We start from the raw sequence: 24814 nt of genomic DNA, 5'->3' as shown, positions 1-24814 counted from the left end.
ACTTGCTAGAGTTTATGCTCCTTTCTCCTCACTAGAATTTAATTTCCAGTTTTTAAAGGATGCCTTTTTGCCTCTCTGTACCTTTTTACTGTGTAATTTAGCCATGGTGGCATTTTTTGGTTCTCGTACTGTTTTCTTTTTCTCTTTTATTTGGGGCATACATTTAGTTTAAATCTCTGTTATGATGATTTAAATAGTCTCCATGTAGTTTGCAGGCCTTTTTTTCCTTGTGACGGGTATCTTTTAATTTCCATTTAAGTAGCTTTCTGATTATTGTGTAGCTCCCCATTTTGGAAACCTGGAATTCTTTTGATGTATCTTAAATTTCTTAAGTGAAATTAAGCTTTGCCATAAGTGATGTCTATGCCAGTGACATAGATCAAAAACTTTTGGTGTGGCAGTGAATCACAAATTATTTATAGGTTTTACCCCTTTCCTTTTTCACCATCCTCTTTGTCTCGACCACTTTAACATCTGATCCAAAATCCACCTGGGCAGAAGAACTGGCAGCCTTCTCCAGTGATATAATGCACTGTTCTACAGGAGTTGTTTGTATGTAATTAAGCACTCCTATCAGCACATTATCCAACAGACATATCCCACCCCTCCCACCTCATGATAGCCTGATATCATCTTTGCAATATGTAGAGGTTTTTTAGTTGATTTCTGACGTGGAGTATTGATCTTTAATTTATGTGTGTATGTTTACTCTGAGCCAATTATATGGACACTTTCAGAAATTGAAATATATCTGTATATCTATAAGTTTTTTACTCTTTTAAGATACTGAATACTATAGCCCAGCAGTTCTCAAACTGGGTTGCGACCCCATTTTAATACGGTCAGCAGGGCTTTGGCTTTGGACCTCCTGCCCGGGGTGGTGGGACTCAGGTGGGCTCAGGCTTCAGTCCTCCCTCCTGGGGTCATGTAGTAATTTTTGTTGTCAAAAGGGAGTCGTGGTGCAATGACCTTTAGAACCAACCATTGCTAACATGGTGAAAGCTTGTAATATGAGATTATGGCTCAGGCACCTTTGCCTTGTTGTTTAAAGTACTTCTTACTACTTTTTTTGTTTTAGTTTAGGTCGTTAGTACTTGTGACACATCCACCTACTAAAATAATAATTCTCTATTTTTTCCCTTCCTACCCCACCCCTTTTTTCTTCATTTTCTACAACTTTTCTGAAGCTTTTAGAGAGCTATCATTTGGTTCCTTGCCTACTTTTCCTCTGGGCATTGCAGAGTCCATTGTATTAATCTCTCTCCTGAAGTAATAGTGTCTAAATGTTGTCTTTGTTTGTTAGTTATTGTCCTCCTGAGGATTTTCTGATTTAGCTATACATCTTTTTAATAGTGCCCAAAGCTGCGAGTAGTACTCTTATTGTAACTACTATGTAATGTATCTAAGTTATACTATGTCATGTGCAGTTTGTGGAAACTAAAAATGGTATGCAAATATTCAGGGTTTTTGACAATTTAGCACTAAAAAAAATTTTAATTTCAGGTATAATTTGGGTGACTACAGTGGAGAGATCATGTCTGAGGTTATGGCACAGCGGCAGCCAATGAAACCTACCTATGCCATCCCCATCATTCCTGTTACAAATAGCAGTCCATTTAAGCATCAAGAAGCCATGGAACTGAAGGAATTCAAAGTTAACAAGGTAAAGAAGTGGTACTTATAAACAAACATTCATTGTCTTGTGTCAACAGGACACAAAAGGTTTTAGACTATACCAGAAATTTATGCTTATTTTTGAAGGTAAAACCTTTTCTGCAAAATGAAAGACTTATCATTAAAGTACACTAGCAGATCCTCAGCTGGTATAAATTGTCAGTGTCCTACTGAAGATAGGATTACTTGCATAAGAAATAAAGCAAAATGAAGAAGTTCAAAGCAAGTATAGAGCAAATGGCTCAGGACTGGGAGAGGCTCATGTCAAACTTGCGTCTGGATAATCCGTCTTTGTATTTTATGACTCTAGCAAGATTATATCAGGAATCGTTTAGGTCCCTATTTTCAGCTAATACTGTTCATACAGTTTTGCCTGTGAACTAACTTTACAAACTGGCAAAAATACTTTTTAAAGATGTAAGCTGCAAAAATAACTTAAAATCTACAGTTTGGTGAAGGATATCTTTATAAATTCATTATTGATGTCAGTTTTCAAATGCAATACACCTCATAGTAGTCTTATCTGAAAGAGCCTTTATCCAGTAGCCCATATGGAATTTCTTTCATCTGCCTTAAAAGGATGAATGCTTCTGGTTGGGTTCTAATCAGTCTGAGCTTTACAGACTGGTGATACATTGCTACTGTAATTAAGTTTCTAGAGCACACTATTTATTAATGGCTGCAGCTGAATTCCTCAATGTTGCTTTACATAATAAATAGGACTATCTTATTAGGCAATTATATGCAAGTATCTATACTTTTAGCCCCCAAAATCTCTTTTCCTCATGTATACAACACTACTGCAAAGCTTGAAAGAGGCAACTAGAGTACTTCCTGTCAGGAATTTTTAACATGATGTTAAATTTATGTTTACACCATGTAATGGTCTATTGGGTAAATCATAAGCTTTAGTGGGCTACAGCCCACTTCGTCGGCTGCATAGAATGGAACATATAGTAGGAAGATATATATACATACAGAGACGGTGGAAGTTGCCATACAAACTGTAAGAGGCTAATTTAGTTAAGATGAGCTATTATCAGCAGGAGAAAAAAACTTCTGTAGTGATGATCAAGATGGCCCATTTAGACAGTTGACAAGAAGGTGTGAGGATACTTAACATAGGGAAATAGATTCAGTATGTGTAATGACCCAGCCACTCCCAGTCTCTATTCAAACCCAAGTTAATGGTATCTAGTTTGCATATTAATTCAAGCTCAGCAGTTCTCCTACACTTCAACCTCTCTAGCCACTCAGTAAAAGACTTAAGGGTGGCAATTTTGCAATAGAAAAGCTTCAAAAACAGACTCCAACGAGAAACTTTTATTTTCTTGCAGCAAGAGAAAGCTGATGTTATAAGACCCAAAAGGAAATATGAGAAAAAGCCCAAAGTCTTACCTTCATCTGCTGCTGCTACTCCTCAACAGACAAGTCCTGCTGCACTGCCAGTCTTTAATGCTAAAGATCTGAATCAGTATGATTTCCCCAGCTCAGATGAAGAACCTCTTTCCCAAGTATGATCTCGACAGTTTACTGCTTCTTTTCTAAGAGCAGTAGAAATCTATCTCATGAACTTACCAGCTCCCTTTGTGTTTTCAAAGGTTATGTCTGGTTCCTCCGAAGCTGAGGAAGAAAATGATCCTGATGGTCCTTTTGCTTTCCGTAGGAAAGCAGGTTGTCAGTACTATGCTGTAAGTGAGACTTATTTATAAACTATAAGACTGAGCATCATTATAGAATAAATCTTATTTTTAATTGTTCTCTCAAATTCTTTTAAGCCTCATTTAGATCAGACTGGCAACTGGCCATGGAGTAGTCCTAAAGATGGAAGATTAGGAGATGTCCGCTATAGATACTGCTTAACCACGCTCACTGTACCCCAAAAGTGTATTGGGTTTGCACGAAGACGGGTTGGGCGTGGCGGAAGGTAAGCTGCCTTAATTATTGATATAAAAAGCTGTGGATAATTTTAAAATTGACACAAGGGCAAAAGTGAAAATGAAAGACACTGGCACCCTAAAAGATAGCACATACGGAATGCTTTCACTTACTGATTTTTTTTATCTTTTGGTTTGTTCCACTGTCTGTAAAAGCCATCCTGACACTGTTTACTACTTTGTTTATAGACCATTACTGTTGATATTGGGAAAGGCTTTTACCACTCCAGAGCTAAGGTTGGCGGTTGTAGTATAAAAATTATTTGTGAAGATTGGTTGGTGAATGGTAGATTTTAAAAATGGGTTTCCCCTCTCCCAGAACCCAGAGATCATCCTCTACTTGAGAAACTGAAGTCCTGAAAGTTCAGTCTGACATACCTTTAAAATATAGCTATGTACAATTGCTGCTGTGGGCTAACATGTTACTTGTAATCCTGAAATCTGCAGACAGTTTTGTGATTGTCTAGCATCTTAATTTTTAAGACTGAGACTTCCAGAAAATGGGAGTTCAATGTTATGCTCCCAAATAAGGCCTAGATACGGCAAATCACTTAAGCTAAGTTCATGTTTAAGTACTTCATCTTTCAAAAGTGCTGTGTACCAAAGCAGTTGCCAGTGAGGTAGTTGAGCAATGGTAGATACTCCGGACATTCACTTAGGTGGCTAATTATGGACTCTAAGGAGCATTACTTTAGGCATCCACTTCTGAAAATCTTGGCCTAGAAGAATTTCTGTATTCCTTTTTCTTTATATAGGTAATATGTTTTTCCATACCTAATTAAAGACTATACATATTTAAATATCTTTTACATTTTCTATAAATGAGTGTGTTTTAAAAAAAGTTGGTCAGGTCATAGTTTGTTCAGTCAACAAAACAAATACCTTCACTTAACTTTCAGATTTATACAATATTAGCTTATTGCTATGGAAGCACCTGAATGGCTGTGGTAGTGATAACATACTTTTTTCCACCTTAAAGTCCCAAGATCTCTGGCTTCCATTTTAAATAAGCACAAGTCACCATTAGATAGAAGCTGCAGGTCACAGAGCACTAAATATAGAATTGACAGTAAAAGGTGGTAAACAATGCTAAAAATAGCAGCAGATCATACCACTGGGAGGTAAATAAGGGTTGCAGGCTAAAAATAGAACGGACAGTTTAGAATGTTGGTAGTTGGCACGCATCCAAGAAAGATCTGACGGAAGGATAGTATCGGAAGGTCTATAAAGTTCTGACAGAACTGTATAAAGGTCAGCGTGTCAGTGGGCAGCAGGAGTAGTTGAGTGGGATAGTTAAGAGCTAAGAAGAGAGCACCCTCTAAAGAACAGTATCAGAGGGAGTTCTGTCCCTGGAGCAAACGGAGAAGAGACAGAATGCACAGGAGACAGTACAGTGTAATAAGTCTGTCCGATAATTGTAAGTAGGGGTGTGGGTGTGTACGTACATGTGTGGGCTAATAAAGATGTATGAATGTGTTTTAATTGTAAAAGGAACTTATGTATATAAGTTTTAAAGAACATCTAAAAACTGCTCTCAGCGACCTGTGGATGACTAGCTCTGTGAAGCAAGGCACATCACTTAGGATCGCCTCAAACTGTTAGACAACATGGTTTGGGGTGCTTTTTAGCTTATAAAGGATTTGTGTTTTATAACATCAATAAGGGGATTGTTATTGTATTAAGGATTCTTAATATTTGCACCAATAAAGAAGTGCTGTGTTTTGAAAAGAATACTGCTTGTGTCAATCTTTATCAGAAGGCTGTATCATCCTCTGGGGGTAACAGGTCTGAGCTGTTCTACAGAGTTTCTGAAACAGGGAACCACTGGCAAGCCCAAGATATTTCCTTTACTTACCCTGGAAACCCACACCTAATGAGAACAGATCAGCTATATTCTGGAGGCACCCTAATTATGTTTTCAGTAGCATCTAAATCACACTTTCATGGAATCTGTGAATTTCAGCATCTTCTAATTTAATTTCAACAAATCAGGAAAGGATCTGGATACCCCTTGAGGGTTTTGCCAGGAGGTTAGATAGGTAGAGAGTGACAGCTTTAGCACTTCTTGTGGCTGTGGGCATATTAAGTGGTTGGAGAGGCTGGGTTGGGTCACTTCTATGGGTAGAACTGATGTATTCAGCAGCTAAGAGAGAAATTGGCTTACTTTTTGGCCCTTTGGAGACACGTTTTGCTGCTTAGTTAGGATTTATGGATTAAAATTTAACATTCTCATTTTTATCTTCTCCTCACGTACCTGATACTTTGCAAATTTAATATTCAGTACAGTTCTACCAAGTTGAAGTCAAAATATCAAAAATGTATGAGTGCCTTGCTGTTTGTTAGATGGGTCATAATAAATTCTGAAACATTGACATGACAAGTTCCAGTTTATTAAAAAATAAACACCACTCACCGTAAAGTAGGATTTAAGTGTGTGGCTGTACTTCATGATATTTTGAGCTTTGTTCATGCTAAAGAAATTCCTGCTATGAGAAACTGGTGTGTGGTGACCTTTCTGGTTTTGGCTTATTATTGTCTAAGTTTATTGCACTTCCATTTTAGGGTGCTACTGGACAGAGCGCATTCAGATTACAACAGTACGTTTCGCCAGCTGGATTTGGAAATGCTTTCCTCAACGCAACACTCTTCAATCAGTCAAGTTGCCAATACCTCAGAAACAAATACCTCGGACAAATCTTTCTCTAAAGACCTCAGTCAGATACTAGTCAATATCAAATCATGTAGATGGCGGCATTTTAGGCCTCGGACACCATCGCTACATGACAGTGACAATGATGAACTCTCCTGTAGGAAATTATACAGGGGTATAAATCGAACAGGCACAGCACAACCTGGGACCCAGACATGCAGTACCTCTATACAAAGTAAAAGTAGCAGTGGTTCAGCACACTTTGGTATGTTTATTTTGACAAAAATTTTTCTAGAAATGTTAAACTTGACTCAGAGAATCAAAAATATTAGAATTTTATCCATTTTTTCTTTTTGATCTGTTCTCATGACAGCAGTGAATCATCTGTTTTACCACTTACATTGAAAACAAATTAGTTAGCATTTTTAACGTGAACGTTAATAGAGTTTATTTCAAATGTGTGTATAAAGGCAGCACTTGTTGCAGTTCTGACTTTTAGAAATGTGTGAAGTCCACTTATGTACAGGGGTTTTAGTTAATATAAAAAAGACAGATGACCATATTAAAAATAAGATTGCTTAAGAAAGCATAAAACCTTAAACCCCAAATTTTCTACCACCCTACCTGTTAGATATCTATGGGAAGACAAAAGGTTGATTTTATGTTTAATAAAATGTTACAATCCTAGTATGCATATGCACTTCAATACAACAGATTTTTTTGCAAAAAGTCAAGATGCTACCTTCCCCTATAAAAATATTTTCATATTTTTTCCTCCATGCATGGGCAAAAGCCAGAGAAATAGTTGGCCTTGCAATGTGTCAGTAAACTCTAGCTCCACAGAACTACTGTAGGAAATGAATTCCAGAACTGAGGACCTGTCACTATAAATGTTGGACCGTCAGCCCCCTGATGTTTTAAATCAGAAAACTGTTAGCAAGCTCCCCAGCTGATAATGTCAGTGGTTGTTGTTGCAGCAGTAGATGGCAGATGTGAGAAGAAGCAGTTACTCAAATAACTAAATCCAGTATGTTTAGCTCACTAGCTTTATTGATCAGTCAGCACTAACTGCATCTGAAAGAACAAGAAAGCCAAGAGTTGCTGATGAGCTTGTGAAATATGCTCCCTGTGAAAGTGTAATTACTCCCAAAATCATCATTTGGGATTTCCAAGACCAGCTATACCATCCACTCTTGCTAAAGTTCACTGTCTAAGTCAGGGGTCGGCAACCTATGGCACGCGTGCCAGTTTTTAATGGCAGCTGCTGCCTGCCGAGTCCCAGCCACCGGCCCTGCTCAGCCAGCTGCCGAACCCAGGCCAGGACCCCGGCAGGCAGCAGCATCCATTAAAAATCCTGCCCTTCCCCCCTGGGGCAGGATAAAGAAGAAGAGGCAGGCAAGTTTCCCCCCTCCCCTGCCTCTTCCCCCAGCGTGCTGGGTTCCTGCCCCTCCTCGTCTCCCTCCCTGCTGCTGATCAGCTGATGGCCCTTGCAAGGGAGGGAGGGGGAGAAGCGGAGCCGCAGCGCGCTCATTGGTGGGGATGGGGCTGTGGGAACAAGGGGTGGAATCAGGGCATATCCCCTCCAGGCCCCTGCCGTGAGCTGCTCAGGCAGGGGGCTGGGAGCACACCCCCAGACCTCTGCCCTGACCCCTGCACCCCCCTCACACACACCCAGCTCTGGCTCCTGCACCCCCCACACATACCCAGCCTCCCCACCCCCCACATTCCCACCCTGAGCACCAAACGGGAGCTCCTGCACACCCCCCACACACATTCCCACCTGCACTCCTCACACCAAATGGGAGTCGAGGTGAGCACTCCACCCCCAAACCTCCTGCTCCAACCCTGAGCTCCCTCCCTTATTCTAGCTCTTGGCCAGACCCTGTACCCCAACCCCCAGCCTGCTCCTTCACCCCCCTATCCCTGTTCTCAGCACACTCCCGCCCTCAGCTCAGTGCAGAGAGAGAGGAAGAGAATGGGCTAGAACCAGGGAGAAGGTAGGTACTCACCCTATATGGGCAGGGCTGGGATCACAGACGGGCAGCAGGCTGAGCGGGGCCGGCAGCCGGGACCCTGGCTGGCAGGAACCAGCGGACGGAACCCCAGACTGGCAGCAGGTTGAGTGGCAGCAGGCTGAGCCGCTCAGCGCACTGCCAGTCTGGGGTCCCGGCCACCGGCCCCACTCAGCCCGCTGCTGGTCTGGGGTTCTGGCTGCCGGCCCCTTGCCAGCCAGGGCCCCGCTCAGCCTGCTGTCGGCCTAGGTGAACAGAACCCCAGGCTGGCAGCGGGCTGAGCGGGCCGGCAGTGTAAGATCAGCATTTTAATTTAATTTTAAATGAAGCTTCTTAAACATTTTGAAAACCTTGTTTACTTTACATATGACGATAGTTTAGTTATATAATATATAGACTTACAGAGAGACCTTCTAAAAAGTGTTAAAATGTATTACTGGCACGCGAAACCTTAAATTAAAGTGAATAAATGAAAACTGGCACACCACTGCTGAAAGGTTGCCGACCCCTGGTCTAAGTCAACAAAACCTCATAATCAGTTGTATCAAAGGCTGCAAATGGTCAGGCAACTATGCTGATTTTTTTTTTTTTACATTTTCCATTACTAGGAGATAAATAATCAGCACTCTATGCTCTCATTGGTTAATGCATAACCTTTTTTCTCCCTGTAGGGCAGAGACAGCACCCAGAATCTTTTTGGGGGAGGTATTAAAAGAACCACCAAAATGTGTCATGAAGAAATATTTAGAGATCACTTATCTAAAAATTCTGTTCAGCAGAGTATATCATATACTGCCAATATTAAAACTTTTTATCCAGGGACCATTCCCCAGTCACTGGTGGAGAGGAAGGCATGCACTCGTGCACACATTCCAGTGAACGTCATTCTATATTCTTCATCAGGGCCTCAAAACAAAGTTTTCAGGTTGTTCTTAAAATACCCTGCTAAACTAAGCCAAAAAAACCCTTACTAAATCCCACTCGTTGCCATATTTAGTCTTAGGTGTTTGTCTCAACCCAACAGCATACCTTTGGAAAAATACATGTGAAATCAGGTAAAATCCGGTTTCCAGTATTTTCAGAAATACACACAACCAGCGATGAACTCCAAAAGTTTGGATGCTTACTCAGGAAATTGGTTTTATCCTGCCTTTCATTGTTTTTATGATCTCTGCCTCCCACATATGTATTCTACACCTTGTCACTCTGTTCCCCCTTGCAGTATCTTCAAAGAGTGCATGCAAAGACGGGCTACCTCCTCCTCTAGTGTTTTCTCTCTCTCTCTCTCTCTCCCCACTGTCCCAGTGTTTTTTCTGTTCTACTCCTGCCTGTCATCCTGGTGTTTCCTTCTTTTACCGTCTATTCCACCCCTTGCTGGAAGATGGATTGGGGCTGAAACTACTACTGGTTAGAGCCTCTGATATGAGGCTTCTGGTGGCTGCCTTCTCTCTTCTCTTAGTAGCTCTTCCAGTTGCCTGAAGCAGATACAGTGATCTGAAAGAGAAGCAGGGCAGTAGGAAAGAGCAGCTGCAGTATAAGTTTGTTAATGCAAGGAGGAGAAACTGCACTAAAGATACTGGGCAAGTTTCTAGCTGCTTAGGATAAGACACAAAGGGACTGTTGGCAGGTAGGCTGTGAATAGAAATTGAATGTTTATGGGTTTCGGATCACATTTAAAGATCACAAGTGAACTGATTACAAATTTGGAGTTCAAGGTTAACAGCTGTATTTACTTGTTTTTTAAATAGATTGTAGAGGTGACTCTTAAAATCCAGATAAGACAGTTTCTCTTTTAGATGAAGACTTTAATTACTTTGGCTATATCTTAAGTTTAGAAAAAACTAAATCTGTGAATAAGTGTTCAGTGTATGAACATTATCAAATGTGTTCAACGTTGTAAATTACTTTTATAGTAAACATTCAATACTTAAAAAATCAGTATGGAATTTAGATTCATATTTTTATCTGAAACAGTTAACTTTTAATACTTGGCATAGGAATAATACATGTAAAGAGTTACCTAGTCTGATTTTATAGACACAGATGTACTTGAATCAAATATGATTTTTTTTTAATCTGGAGAAGGGAGTAAACATTAATACAGCTCATTGAGATTATAGCCACATGACTCTCCATCATTTTATCAGGAGTACTAAGCTAAATCACCTGTCCACAGTATAACAATTTTTAACCGAATGGTACATAGTATCATAGAAGTTTAGAGATTTGAAAAGATCCAATATATCATCCAGTCTATTTTCATTCCAGTGTAGGATTATTTTCTGTAGTACCTTTTTCTAGTGTTTGTCTTGTCTAGTTCCAAATGTTCCTCAAAAAAGTGATGGTTCTTTTAGTGATCCCTGTATGTGTTCCACACATGGAATACATATGCACACTATGCACCTGACTCCAGAATTTCTTGAAAGAAATGTGTGTTGGACCTCGTGTTCCCAACCAAGGGCGTACAGGGCAGTGCAGGCTGATCCCTGTCTAGTTCCTTATTACCACCGCACGATTTGGAGTAGGAAACTTGTTTCTTCAGCTCCTTTTTGCTTTGTCATTCCTGTAAGAATTATGTATAGTTAATTTTTAGTAGTTTTTTATGGTGTAGCACGGATAGTTAAATAGCATTCCGCCCCCACGCAAGAAGTCTTGGATAATGCCCAGGGTCCTGGGATTCACAAACTGTTTACTGTCCATACTCCTTTTCTGTGAGCAACAAACATCAGTGTTGCCTGTACTTCTTTATTGAGCTCACATTTCTGATCGACAACTCCTGGTGCTTCCATCCACTTCGTGAACAAAGGCGGCACTGATAGCAATGTGGCCCCAGACAGCGACCAGAGCAGCTCTGCCAATGGACTCGCCTTGTACTCAAGGACGGTTGGAGATGTATGTCTCCCCAGAAGACATGTTTGCTGTCCCCTGTCTCCATTCACTGTTCCTATTGGGTCCATCTATATTCCAGGACATTGTTATCACAAGGAGACAATCATTCTCCCATTCTACCCACCAGCTTTGAAGCGCAGCCATTGGTCTTACCGCTGCTCAGGGATGTGGCCTTCTCTTCTGAGGAGTCGGAGGCTCTGCAAGAGTATCTGCAGCACCAAGCAGAGGCAACCCCAGACGAGTCCTAGAAGGTCAGAATTCCGACCTCCAACCAGATAAGATTGGCCAAGAGACAGGTGGTACCCGATGCCAAGGGGTCCCCCCTCTGCTGGTGGATCCATCTTATTGACAACATTAGGGACTGTGGGAGCCCTACCCCAGGCACCCAGGAATGGTGCAAGAGTCTTATTTGCTATCACTCAGCCATATGCAACCAGCGCCATTGGAGCTCTTAGTATTGCTTAAAGTAGCTGCAAAGCTACAAATCCAGCTGGAGGAAATTCAGGAGGCTCAGCACTGCTTACTAGATGGTAGTGTAGCCCTCCCCATCAGCGAGGCCATCATGGACACAGCAAAGGCAGTTTGGGACACCCCTGTTTCTTGTGCCTCCACTCCTAAGAGGGCTGAGAAGTGCTACTTTGTCCCATCCAAGAGGGAGAGTTCTTGTTCTCACTCTCAGCCGAACTACAGGGTGGTGCAGGCAGTTACAGAGCAACAGCACCCAAAGGCTACTGATAAGGGATATGAGACTTGACCTTCTGAGAATAAAGGGCATCTTTTCCTCTTGGCCCTCTTGTCCATTTAATTTGATCAATTATGCTAGACTTCTAGAATTTAAGGACAAGCTTCCTGAGAAGGATAGAGCCCACTTCCAGGCCTTAGTGGGTGAGGGCAAAGTGGTGGCCAAAACTTCACTTCAAGCCACAGTGGATGCAGCAGATACTGCATCGAGGGGGATAACTATGGCCAATAAGGAGAGATTCATGATTGTAATCCTCAGATTTTTGTTCAGAGATGCAGAGTACCATCCAAGATCTGCCTTTTGACACTGTAAGGTAATCCATTAGAAAACAGATGAATCTCTGCTGCCTCAAAGATTTGAGAATAATGCTTAGCTTGCTGTGCGTTCATACCCCTTCCCCCCAGAAGAAGCTTTATGGACAGGGATATAGTGCAAGGCCATCTCCTCAGCCCTTTTATCATCAATATGCTCAGGAGCCACCACACAAGAGAGAGTTAATATATAGACCTAGGAACCCAGCTTCTGCAACATCCACCACCACTTAAGCACACTAATCCCCAACCGAATAATTTCTTTTTGACTGTAGAGACCAGCGTCCCTTTACTGATGCCTCTTCTTTCCCCTATTCAGGTATTTGGAGGTCACCTTACCCTACTTGTCAAAGATTGGAGGGCCCTAACTACAGACATATGGATATTAGAAGAGGCTATCTACTAGAGTTTCTGACCACTGCTTTTCACAAGCCCACTTCTTGGTTCCCTTTCCAGGGACCACTCTTGCAAGGAGATTTTTACAACAGGAGGTAAATTCCCTGCTCCTCAGGGGAGCCACAGAAATGGTTCCACCTCAACACCACAAGAAGAGGTTATACTCTCCGTATTCCTTGATTCCCCAAGAAGAATGGAGGATCGAAGCCAATTCTTAATTCTTAATGTACATCAGTTAAACAAGTTTTATCTGAAAACTAAAATTCTGCATGATATCCTTGGTATCAGTAATTCCCTTATTAGAGGAGGGCACATGGTTTTGTGGCTCTCAGCATGGAAGATGCATATTTTCATATTAATATCCATCCAGTCCACAGGAGGTTCATCAGGTTCTTCTTCCACCAAGGCCACTACCAATTCAGAGTACTCCCCTCTGGTCTGGTCACTGCATCCAGGATGTTTACAAAGGATTTTTCAGTGGTGGCTGCTTGGATGAGAAGAGAAGGATTTAGTGTCTTCCCATACCTCAACAAATGGCTTCTTGCAGGCCAATCCATTGAGGAGTTCCACAGGGCAACCAATGTTTTGCTCACCTATTTATCTTCCCTAGGTGTTTGCATCAATCACAAAAAATCCATGCTGACCCAACCCCTCTTCCCTCTCCCCAGGTACATAGATTTCATAGGGGCATTGTTAGACTCAACTACAGCAACAGCATATCAACCTCTTGAAAGGTTTCAGGTAACGAGCACTCTTATGCACAAGGTCACTATCAGACCCAGGACATCCGTTGGAAGTTGCCTTTCGCTCGTTGGCCATTTGACTTCATGCGCACACATGACACCATTCACCAGATTACATCTATAGTGCTTATAAGCCTGGCTTCTCTTGCCGTATTCATCAGTGAAGGGCACCATAAACTACAAGGTCACAATTTCATCCTAGGTATTGGGCTCTTTTTTGTCTAGTGGACAAAACTGGAGAAGGTTCGGTTTGGAATGTGTTCCTCACACCAACACCTGAGGCAACCATAGTTACCAATGCCTCCCTCTTGAGTTGGGGTGTGCACATGGGTGATCATATGGCACACGGCATCTGGACCCCTGGGAGTCCATAATGTACATCAACTTATAGGAACTCAGGCATTGCAGGCCTGACAGACCGCCCTTTCTCCCATCCATCCAATCCAAACATATTCAGATAATGTTGGACAAGATAACAGTATTTTATATAAACAAGTGAGGGGGAACTAAATCTTTGTACATAGAGGCAGTCAGTTTCTGGAACTGGTGCATCAAACATCACTTAACCCTAACAGACTGCCTGAGCAGACATTTGTCCACAAATCAAGAATGGGAGATTCACAATTTGTTTTTCAACTACGTCTTTGGTCATGGAAAATGCCAGCCTGGGACCATTTCACCTCACAGGCAAACAGGAAGTTGCCTTGGTTCTGCTCCAGAGCAGCACTGGGCAAAGAATCTTTGGGAGATGCCCTCCTGATATTGTGGAAGGATTGCCTGGCATTCTATGGAATATCCACCAAGACAGAGCATGAGTCATCTTCATCACTCCCATCTGGTCAAGACCGTTCTGATTCATCAATCTATTAACGTTCTTAGTACGACCACACATGAACATCCCCACGTTAATAGATCTTCTAACGCAACACAGAGGCAAAATCACATACTCCAATTCAAGGCTGCTGCAACTCCGAGCCTGATATTTGGATGGGCATCGGAGATGGAATGCTCATGTTCCAAGTGGGTGCAATTCATCTTTAACCAAAGTACAAAAGATTCTGTAAGAAGCTTTTACTCAGTTAAATGGAAGTTTCTCTGCTTGGATTCATCAATGCATATTGTCTCCAAACTCCACCTGAATCCCTGATATCTTAAACAATCTTCTTATCCTTAAGTCTTCAGGTCATGCGTTCGGTTCCCTGTGGGTACATTTAGCAGCTATCTGTGCTTTCAATCCTCCAATAGATAACTGTATGATCTCCAGGCATCCTGTCACAATTAGAATTTTTTGAAGGGGATTCTCAGATCCTTTCTACCAGCAGTGAAGTTCAAACCTCAATCAGACCTCCAATTTTGGTCTGTTGTCTCTTACTAACCACTAACCTCTTCGCTAGCCACCTGCTGTGTCTGTCTGTCTGTCCGTGAAGGTGGCCTTTCTGATTGTTCTAACGTTGGACAGAAGAGTCGGAGAACTGTGAGCACTTATTGGCAGGCCCTCCATATACCACCTTCTGTAAAGAAAAGGTCTTGCTATGCCCCCACCCCAAATTCACACCCAAGATAGTTTGTCATCCATGTACCTGTATTTTTTTTCCTAAACCACATGCCTCGGAAGAGGAGAGAAGACTGTATTCTCTGGACATTTGGAGGGCTTTGGAACAAAGGACATGAGAGAGACACCTAAACTTATTTGTTTCCAGAGCGATCATGATATCAACCTTTATCAGCACAGAGACTTTAAAAATGGATCTCCGGTTATAGTATCCTTTACTGACCAACTGGCATCCTCCACCTCCAGAAGGGGTAAAGGCTCATTCCACCAGGGAGCAGACTATTTCAGCTGCATCTCTGAGAAATTTAGCCATACTAGATATATGTGAAGCAGCTACTTGGAGCTCTTTCCGTACCTTCACCAGGCCTTATGCCCTGGTACAGTAGTCCACTGCAGATACAGCCATGGGGACAGCAGTTCTACAGTCAGCTATCACTTCTGCATCCTCACACCCACCCCCTATTTATTTATTAATCTCCCACATGTGGAATACATATAGGGGACCATCACATGAAGAAAAAATGGAGGTTAGTTACCTATAACTGGAGGTTCTTAAAGATGCGTGTTCCCTATCTGTATTCCACTGCCTGCTCTCCAACCCCTCTGCTGCTGATTGGTTACTCTGAGATAAGAATGGAAAAGTGGAGAGGCATTGGCCTGCACTGCCCTCCGCTGAGAACACAAGGTGAGCTATGGTACATGTGCGGGCCAATACACGCTGCTTGCAAGAAATTCCCGACTCGGGTGCATGGCACACATGCATATCCCATCCATGGAATACAGATAGTGACCAATCATCTCAAAGAAGCTCCACTTACAGGTAAGTAACCTTCATTTTCCTATTCAGATTTGCAACAAAAACAATATTTACAGTCCAAAGATTTGTATGAATGAAGTAGTATGTAAAACAAGGCACATCAAGCTAAACTGTACAGTTACAAGATACTAGTTTAGTGGGCTCACTTTAACTACTGAGCCAAAAAAAACTAGAGAGAAATTCACATCTGTAAAGTTGATAGGTAAAAATCAGTATGTTCTTTAAATATTTTGGGAAAATGCATTCCTGCTGTGTCAACTGTAGCCTGTCCTAAAAGTTTGAGCTATCACACAAGATTGCACCTATGACCAAGAGAATATTTGAAATGTATTGAGTCGTCATTATTCCAGAATTGGTTATCAACTCAAATCTTCAATTCCTTACAGTTACAGTACCTGTCCATACCGCGATTGTTTTCAAAGCAGCAAACCTCTGTGCTCATTTCCTGTTTATGGAAAACCACTAGCACTGTACTTTTCTTAATTACTAAAATGAACCCTATAGGTGGTGTATAGGAAGTATACAAAATGGATAGGGACAATATCCCTTTTATTGGACAGCATGGGACAATTCCAAGATGCCTGACTGTAACTCGGATCATGAGTGAACTGACTAACCTGTAACATTACAATCTGAACTTGTAAACTGTCAAGTAGCATAAGAAATAGTTTGCCAGGATACTTGCTGATTTTTAACTGTGCTTCAGTTCAGCATTGTGCTGCAAACACTACTGTGAAAAGAGTTCTTGTGGCTAACTTGCGTATAACCACAAAAGCAAACCTTTGAACTATCAGACTTTCTTTTCAGATAACCAACTCGAGATCCAGTTTCTTGGGTAAATTCATCTTTTAATAAATTTGTAGCCTGTCACGCTGTTAGTAGTTAATGCAATGTCTCTGAAGAAATTCTAACAATTTGTTGTGTAGAGGAAAAAAATCTGGAAAAAGAAGAGTATTGAAATTTGTTGCAGTGTGCCCCGTTAGATGTTGTTATAAAGCTGTTCTTTTTAAGGTCCAAATTCAAAGCCCATTCAAGGCAATTTGGAGTTTTTCCATGGACTTCCATAGACTTTGGATCAGGATCTAAATCTTAACGCTTCCGATTACTTTTCATTTTTAACGTATCAAAAATGGTTGCTAAGATTTGAGGTGGTATTCTGAATTTACTGTATTGGGTTTTGCTAGGAAATATGAAAGAGCTCAGATGCTACTGAACTGCTAGCATCCAAACCTACAGCCCTTAAAGTCCTAGAAAGTTGGTGCCATATGGAAGCCTTACTTAAACTCAGTGCTAAAGTTCAATGCCTCCTAAAAATTATCAACCTACTAATAGTACATTACTTTCTATCAGAACTTGAGTAAGAATTTTTTAAAATTCACATGCCTCTTTAATTTCTAGCTAGTATGTTCATTCATCCTAGAGTTCAACATTCTTAGAATACCCTCTGTTTTAAAGAAGCCTCATTATGACAAACCAGAATGATCTCTGATGGAAATCTTCACGACCCAAATGTGGCTGATCTGAAGAAACTGAAACTGTCAACAAAAATTTTATTTTTACAATGAGTTCTTAACTTCAAAGTTCACAATTTTGTGTTCTTACGGTGCACTTATACTTCTCTTGGGTATCATTGTTCTACTTCAATTTCTATCTAGGCTTCCTAGCTTATGTTGGGGAGATGAACCCCTGTCGCACGATTCTTCTAACATGGTTTCAGATATAGTTGATCTTAGAATAGCTAGACTTGATGTTTGGTCTTCATCAGTACCTGAAAAAACAGGCACTGTGTGATCTGCGAATTAAAAATATAATCTACTCTGTTAGTATTTACTTTCTTGCTCCTTGGTCTGCAATACTGAAACAAATCTGTATCTAAGACAGATATGTACAGATGAAAGATTTGGGCTCTTCTCCTTTGTCAGACTGTACTACATATGAAAACTTGAAAAGCTATTTTCTAGTGAAATTGTCACAAGAATATGCTTCTGTGAGCATTGATAAGAGCTACACTTCACAATTTTTTTTACTAAAAACTGAATGGTAGAACTAGGAGCTAGAAATAAGCTTTACTAGTTGGAGCTGATCACCCATCTTGTCTGTCAGATTTTCAAGCATGTATGATTTCATTTATGGAGTAAGAGTTGAGAAGTAATAAAACTTCCAGAAGTCTGCACAGTAATTTTTTTTTAAATAAATTAAAGTATCATCTTAGAATTTGTTTTTTAAACTTTTTACTCATTTCAACAAGTTTAGAATTTCCCTTCATTACCTGGATCTTATTGACATTCAAGATTCTGGGATCCTAAGCTTTCATGTTTACATAACAAACTTGATTTGACTTTACAAGCAAGAACAACATATGCGGTAAATGAAAGCAAAAGGGATTCTCTCTGCAATCCTTATAGTTAGCCTGTTTGTGACAGCCATTTGCTGTTAATTCACAAATATTAGTACTAAATGGCTTTTCAGAGAGGTGAACAGATTTTTTTTTTTCTGAAATATATTTTGTTAGAAAAGCTGTTGGAGAACTTCAGTTTTGCAATTATGAAAAAATAGTGAAACTGTTTAATTCTTGATCTGAACTTCAAGACTTTTTAGACCCTCTCCTTGACTTTACAATGCTGAGCAGTTTTGTCATGAAGACTCATAATTTCACAGGAGAGCCTTGCACAGTTCCAATCAGATTTGTCCAAATGCACTGAAAATAAAGGATACTAAAGATGAGATGCTTTCTTGTAAAGTAAGAACACTTAAAAGGTTTTTGTTTTTGTTTGGTATGTGTGTGTTACACAAGGAAAAACCAATTCCCAAAACCTTCTGCCTCACCACAGTGTCTTACTAGTAGAGCTAAACACACTGTTGGCCTAGTGGCCTACAAGAGAAACTCTTATCTGTACTTGGTACAGGAGGAAAATTAGGAAGCAGATTAGGAGGACTGTAAATGAGCAAAATAAATCTGATTTGTTTTAGCCAACTAGGATGTTTTCCTTTAATGCCGACCCTTTCCCAAAAAAATCAGTCTGAGTTGGGTTTGGACAGAGCATATTATCAGCATTCCTGATTGGTTATATCATCAGTGTATGTAGGGCTTTTCCATAGGTAGCTCAGACTAAGAAGTTAGCTTCTCAGACTAAAACACTTAAAACAAATACAGATTATGGCCCTTATACTGGACCTTTTGTTATGTGAAAGTAGCATTTTGACATGGTATGGCGGTGAAAAATATTTTTACATTCCTGTAACAGTTTCCATCAGAGTGTGTTTAAGTAGTTTGCAAACTTTGACTCTCAGCAATAACGCTATTAGAGAGGTATTTCCTCCTGTCTGTAAAATGGATCTCACTGAAGTATAATGAGGATGTGAATAGCCCAGGATCACACACCAAATCTTTGGCAGAGCTGGAAATAATGCTTGCCCATGACTGTCTGGTTCTTTAACCACTAGAAAAAAATAAATGGTCCTTTGTCAATGTATTGGGTGTAATCTTGGTGTCCAGAAATTATAGGGGAAAAAGCTAACAGGAGTTTGTACTGCTTATGCTAAGATTTTCAAATACGCCTAAGGAAGTCTGGCAGCCAACTGCCATTGCTTCCTTAGGCCTCTTTTAAAACTTGAGCCTAAATAATTAAAATGCTGTGGGTGCAGAGCAGTTTTTTCTTTTCACTTGCCTGGTAAAATGGTTAGTGCAATTATTTTGATAATGGCTGGCAAGGTAATTCCTGTATGGACTGCAATAATTCATTGAAATGCTATTTGGAAACTACATTCATTTGTAAATCTAAATATCTCCTTCCAAAAGTACCAAATTAATATCTCTGTCAAATACTATGAACGATGACCACACTCAACACTTTTGTGCAGCAGTAACAAGACATGGATGTTAAATTTTGTTTAACTTTGTTAAACAAAAATGTAAACTTTAGTTAACTTGTCATTTTAATTTAATATTCAAGTAGGTTAGGCCCAAAATGTAGTGTTAAAACTTTGATGGATAGTGTCTTTATTGCTTCCATGCTATTACAATATTTTATTGTTGCAAAAGAGAATGTTTAAGGAATTTTGAAAGTAATTATATGCAAATCAAACTGACCAGTCTGGTTTCATTGTTCAAAGTATTAATGATTAACTGGATTTTTTTTCTGATGTAATCAGTGATGATATAAGAAGTTGGGGGTAATTGTGGGGTGGGGGCCAGGACTAAATTATCTTGTGTCCCTTTAACATGGCTTTTAATTTACAAATTATATTTTAAAGCATATTATACAGTCTTTTCATTTATGAACTGATTAGTTTGGTACTCTGCTTCCCTAGCAAATGGCTGATACCATAGCTGAAATGTAAATCCTGAATTCAGCTTTTGGAAGGTAAAAAGGGGGCCATAATTTTAGATAAACTTTGTTTAAAATATATATGCAGTTTTATGTTGTTATAGTTTAAGATTCCAATTGATGAACAGTGGATTTTTCCTCTTTTTAGTAAATCATTTCAATTCATTTTTTAAGCAATACATCTACAAACTTGTTGTTTTAGAGCGCAAAGTCCTTTCACCAAATTACTAAAAATGAACAGGAAGAAAAATCATCTAAATTGTAAAATCTTAACTTTCCTAGTCCATTATTTGTATGCATACTTTAAACTTCAAAACACTGTACTATAGCACCAACTAGTTATAATTCACTAATAAAAAGATTTATATAAATAAAATACCTACTAACGCAGTAAATGTTTGATTTATTTTTCAAATCTTCAAGACTAATCTCAATTCAATTTGCCATATTTTTAAAAGAAATACGTTGGAAAGTGATGCAGTGCATTACACATGGTTATATATATACAACCACTGTATGCCTATTCACTAAAGAACTCAATCAGAAGAGCTTCTAACTTGTTTGAAATCTTACGCCATTTTACTGTGTTCAACTGCTAGATACAGTATCTCAAATACTACCATGATGGGCAGCAGTATAAAACCCTAAAATAGATTCTGTGATAATTTGGTGCTCTTTCAATACATAATCAGAAGAAAGATTTTTATATATATAATCATCATGTACAAGATCTTAATTTGTAGCTGCGAATGATGCAAATATTTCCAAGAAATTCATAGTTGAATGTGGGCTGAAGATGTATGATCTTTAGACACTTCTTATGGATTAACTTGTTCGTTTTCTGTATTCAAATCATCACAAGCCATTTGATTAACTATTCTATCCTCTAGAGTTTAGCAAAGATTAACAACATTTAAGTCTTTCTCTCTCCCCCCCCCCTCCTTCTCCCCCCCCCCCCCCCTCCCGAAACATTAGATGCATGTAGTCTGATAGGAGTACAGATTTTCTGCGGTTGGGAATAAAGGATAAAAGCTTTGGCCAAGATACTGTATTTCATGAACAAGCATTTAAGTCTTGTGTTGACTTGTAGAAAGTTGGATACCTTCCATTTGGTAACAGTCGTAACTCTGGAAGGCATTGGAAGTTGTTGCATAAGAATGTTCACAATATTTGTTTTGAGAATATCCACAGAAATTTGGGGGCCTGAAATTTAATTTGGGAAAACTCACAAGGTGTGGTCTAGGCTGACTCTGTAATGGATTCAATCTGCACCATCATCCCACTTTTAAATTGGCAATAGAGATTTTCTTCATTAAAACTATACAAACCATATGGGGGATTCAAAATCAATTTTATTTTTTGTTTTTTAGAACTGATCTCTCCATAGACAAATTAGTATAATACAGTGTCTTTCCTCAGACATCCTTCTGTAAATCAACATAAACAGCTCCATTCTTATTGACTGGATTTTTTTTCCAGGTGGGTTAACTGGGGAAAATTGTGATTGACGTTTACACATTATGGCTAATGTATCACTCTTTAAGAGCTCCTTTATGGAAGAAAATAGCTTCTATGAAATTCTCCATTGACAGAGTTGACAGTGTGCATGATTATTTTATTTTTATTTTTTTTTAAATACGAATATAAAAGGTATTTTAGTCTATACAAAACAGAGGGTGGTGGGAACAGTGAAGTTTGTGTTGAGAGATCATAATGTGGTAAAACAGTCTTCATTAGTAAACATCAAATTCATTTTTGTATTTTCAACTAAATATTAAATTTAGGAGGGCCTTCACCTGTGTGGTGGTGAGCACCTTAACTCCCACTGGAGTCTGTGGAGGTTCAGAATGTTCAGCATCCCACAAGATAATGCCTCAAATCTGCACATATGAAAGTTGGTCTTTAATGTACTACACTAAAACACAATCTTTGCAGATCAGTCTTATCTGAGTGGTGGTTTGTGCCAATCTGGGCTTACTCCCTTAAATTCAGTTAAATGAGATTTCTTCACTCAGATATTGTAAGCTAAGTGCAGAAGGTGTTTAATACTTCACCACAGATGTGTTCAATGGGAATAACTTAGTTTGGACAAAACCGCTAGAAGGATCATAGTCTGTTGCTATAAAGATGCAACGAGGTTCTTAGGAATTTGCTGTGGTATGTTGAAACAGTTTTTTGTTTTAGGATTCTAAAAGATGTGTATATATACAACATATACATATTTTGATATAGTATTTTCTCGTTTTATATTTTGTTCAGCATTTACAGCCGAACAATACCAGCAACATCAACAGCAACTGGCACTAATGCAGCAACAGCAGTTTGCACAAATTCATCAACAGCAAGCAAATAGTAATTCCTCTGCCAACACTTCACAGGTGAGGGATTTGTCTGTGCTATGATTTATCCCTCATTGTTTCCCACCAGGGTTCATCTCTAATTGTCAACTGTTGCCATAGAACCTTGAAACTAACGAACAGGAAAGTGGCTTTCGCCTGAATCTACATCATAGCCATTCTGTAAAGTGTTTAGAAGGGACACTGCAGGTGAGTGTGGCAGGCATTGCCTCTGCTCCCTCTTAACAAACACCAAAAAGATGAGTGAATCAATTAAATGAAATACTCAAAGACTCAGGAATACATATTGCAAAGAATTCCAGCCATGTTGTTGTCCTGTTGAGACTGTATGTATGACTGTGTTCTGAGGCCAGATTTTTACCTTTTAATAACCATGTATAAGCATGTCCTGTCTTTAGCTGTGAAAACATATCTAACAGCTAAATATGTAACATTTAAAGTGTCAATGCACAAACACAAAGTTCAGAAGTTGCTGTTGGACATCTGAACCTCCTTGAATCTTTCAGATTGGTTTGGAAATCTTGTGAGAAATGGTATGGAAGGACAGTGTGATGTGCGTTTGAAATACTTGTGCATGTTTTAGTACTGGAATTATAAGTACATGGGAAATACTGCATTTAATTATTTATCTAACTTTACCAAACATCAGAAGTTTGGTTTGAGGGAACAGTGAGGATCAGTTCTTTCTTATCTGCACTGGTTTGTGCATTACTAGTTGATGCATAAAAATAGGAAGAGTACTGACCTTTTGAAACTTGATCACATTTATTTGCCACCTTTCTTCTTAGGGTTTTGTTTCCAAGACATTGGATTCTGTTAGTGCTCAGTTTGCTGCTTCAGCTTTGGTAACATCAGAACAATTGATGGGATTCAAAATGAAGGATGATGTGGTGCTTGGAATTGGGGTGAATGGCATCCTTCAGGCCTCAGGTATTGACCTATACAAATCTAAATTAATTCTGATTGTATTTTGCTTTCATAGTTGGTATGTGAAACCCCTGTTTGGAGTCTGATTTTTTTTTTTTTTTTCTTAAATATCATTCTTCTGCAGGAGTTTACAAGGGCTTACACCTCAGTAGTACTACACCTACAGCACTTGTACATACAAGTTCATCGTCAGCAGCAGGTTCAACCTTGTTACCACCTTCAAATATAACACAGACTTCGAGTTCCCACAGTGCACTGAGTCACCAAGGAACTGCTGCCAACTCTGCAACAACTCAGGTCCTGATTGGGAACAACATTCGATTAACTGTACCCTCATCGGTTGCCACTGTAAACTCTATTTCAACACTCAATGCACGACATATACCTAGGACTTTAAGTGCTGTTCCATCATCTGCCTTAAAGCTGGCTGCAGCAGCAAACTGTCAGGTGCCCAAGGTTCCAGCTTCATCCTCTGTGGATGCAGTACCAAGGTAAGTCCTGTATGTGTCTGAATTTTCTTAGTTTTATTTTACGGTTTTCCACAATGACATAACTGTTAGCTCAGAAACCCAGAATGTTAACCCAAAGCTGCTGTTCATGCTCTACCAGACAGTATCAATCAAAGGGAAAATTCCTCTCCACTAAACTCAATGTAAAACCAGCCTTGTTTATCCATTTGAGAGTCAAATTACTGCCTCATAAATGGGGAGAACCTTCTTATCATGCTCCTTTAAAAGAGGTGATACTGTCAATAGATGAATGACCTTAGGGAATCTGGATCAATGGTCATCCACAGATCTTTTTACAGTTAGAACATTGGCAAAGCTTTCAGGGAATACCTGAAATTCTGTGTAATGCAGAACTTGTGAATTGTGAATTTTTTAAAATACTTTTGTAATAAAATTATCAGGTTTTAAACTGGAAATTAGGCTGTTTTATTTATTTCTCATGCTTTGTCAGTCTTAAATGTTTTTACATTTAGGACCCATTATGTATTATTTTTTTTCTGGTATTGAACTAGTTAAATATGTCAGCAGAGGTCTACGTGATTTATAAACTGAAGAAATTATATCTAATGTGTGCTATTGCATATAATTTATGAAGTAGTAGATATGGGTCTCTGGGAATATCCTTTTTTGTTCACAGTTCTTCACATTACTTAACAAAAATGAGGGATTTGCATACCAAATAGTTGCCATTTATGTTTTAATAGCTTGTCCCAGCCCTTAAATAGGAGTGAGAGCAGTTAGAGTTATTCTAAATGGATGCCATTTCTAAAATACACAGGCTACTGCACACTATGTGATATATTGTTTGTCAGACCATTTAAATTACTGAACTTAATTTATTTACTCTTAATGTGTTCTTATCCTCTTTACTTTTAATTTGATTTTCATATGGAGTTCTTAGTTTTTCCTCTTTCTTTTTACTCGCCCAGGATTTTTTACCAGTATATATTGAGTTTTGGTGGTGACATAT

The 24814-nt window shown here is 39.5% G+C and overlaps 1 protein-coding gene across 7 annotated transcripts in view; it reads left to right on the top strand.

Annotated features, from left to right (window-relative positions):
• Positions 1 to 24814, top strand: part of EPC1 (enhancer of polycomb homolog 1) — a 101509-nt gene that overhangs the window by 69042 nt on the left and 7653 nt on the right. For 3 of the 7 annotated variants that reach the window (XM_073334417.1, XM_073334416.1, XM_073334413.1), the window contains 9 exons: positions 1504 to 1663; positions 3012 to 3188; positions 3276 to 3365; positions 3453 to 3601; positions 6174 to 6526; positions 22311 to 22429; positions 22511 to 22597; positions 23197 to 23338; positions 23460 to 23826. In XM_073334417.1, the coding sequence (XP_073190518.1) occupies positions 1504 to 1663; positions 3012 to 3188; positions 3276 to 3365; positions 3453 to 3601; positions 6174 to 6526; positions 22311 to 22429; positions 22511 to 22597; positions 23197 to 23338; positions 23460 to 23826 (1644 nt within the window). Of the gene's footprint in view, positions 1 to 1503; positions 1664 to 3011; positions 3189 to 3275; positions 3366 to 3452; positions 3602 to 6173; positions 6527 to 12534; positions 12908 to 22310; positions 22430 to 22478; positions 22601 to 23196; positions 23339 to 23459; positions 23836 to 24814 lie in introns of those variants that run through there. The other 4 variants (XM_073334414.1, XM_073334415.1, XM_073334419.1 and 1 more) reach the window with 4 other exon arrangements.

The sequence above is a fragment of the Lepidochelys kempii genome, chromosome 2 (assembly GCF_965140265.1).
Source record: "Lepidochelys kempii isolate rLepKem1 chromosome 2, rLepKem1.hap2, whole genome shotgun sequence".
NCBI classification, from domain to species: Eukaryota; Metazoa; Chordata; order Testudines; family Cheloniidae; genus Lepidochelys; species Lepidochelys kempii.
This window is presented reverse-complemented; position numbering and strand designations above follow the sequence as displayed.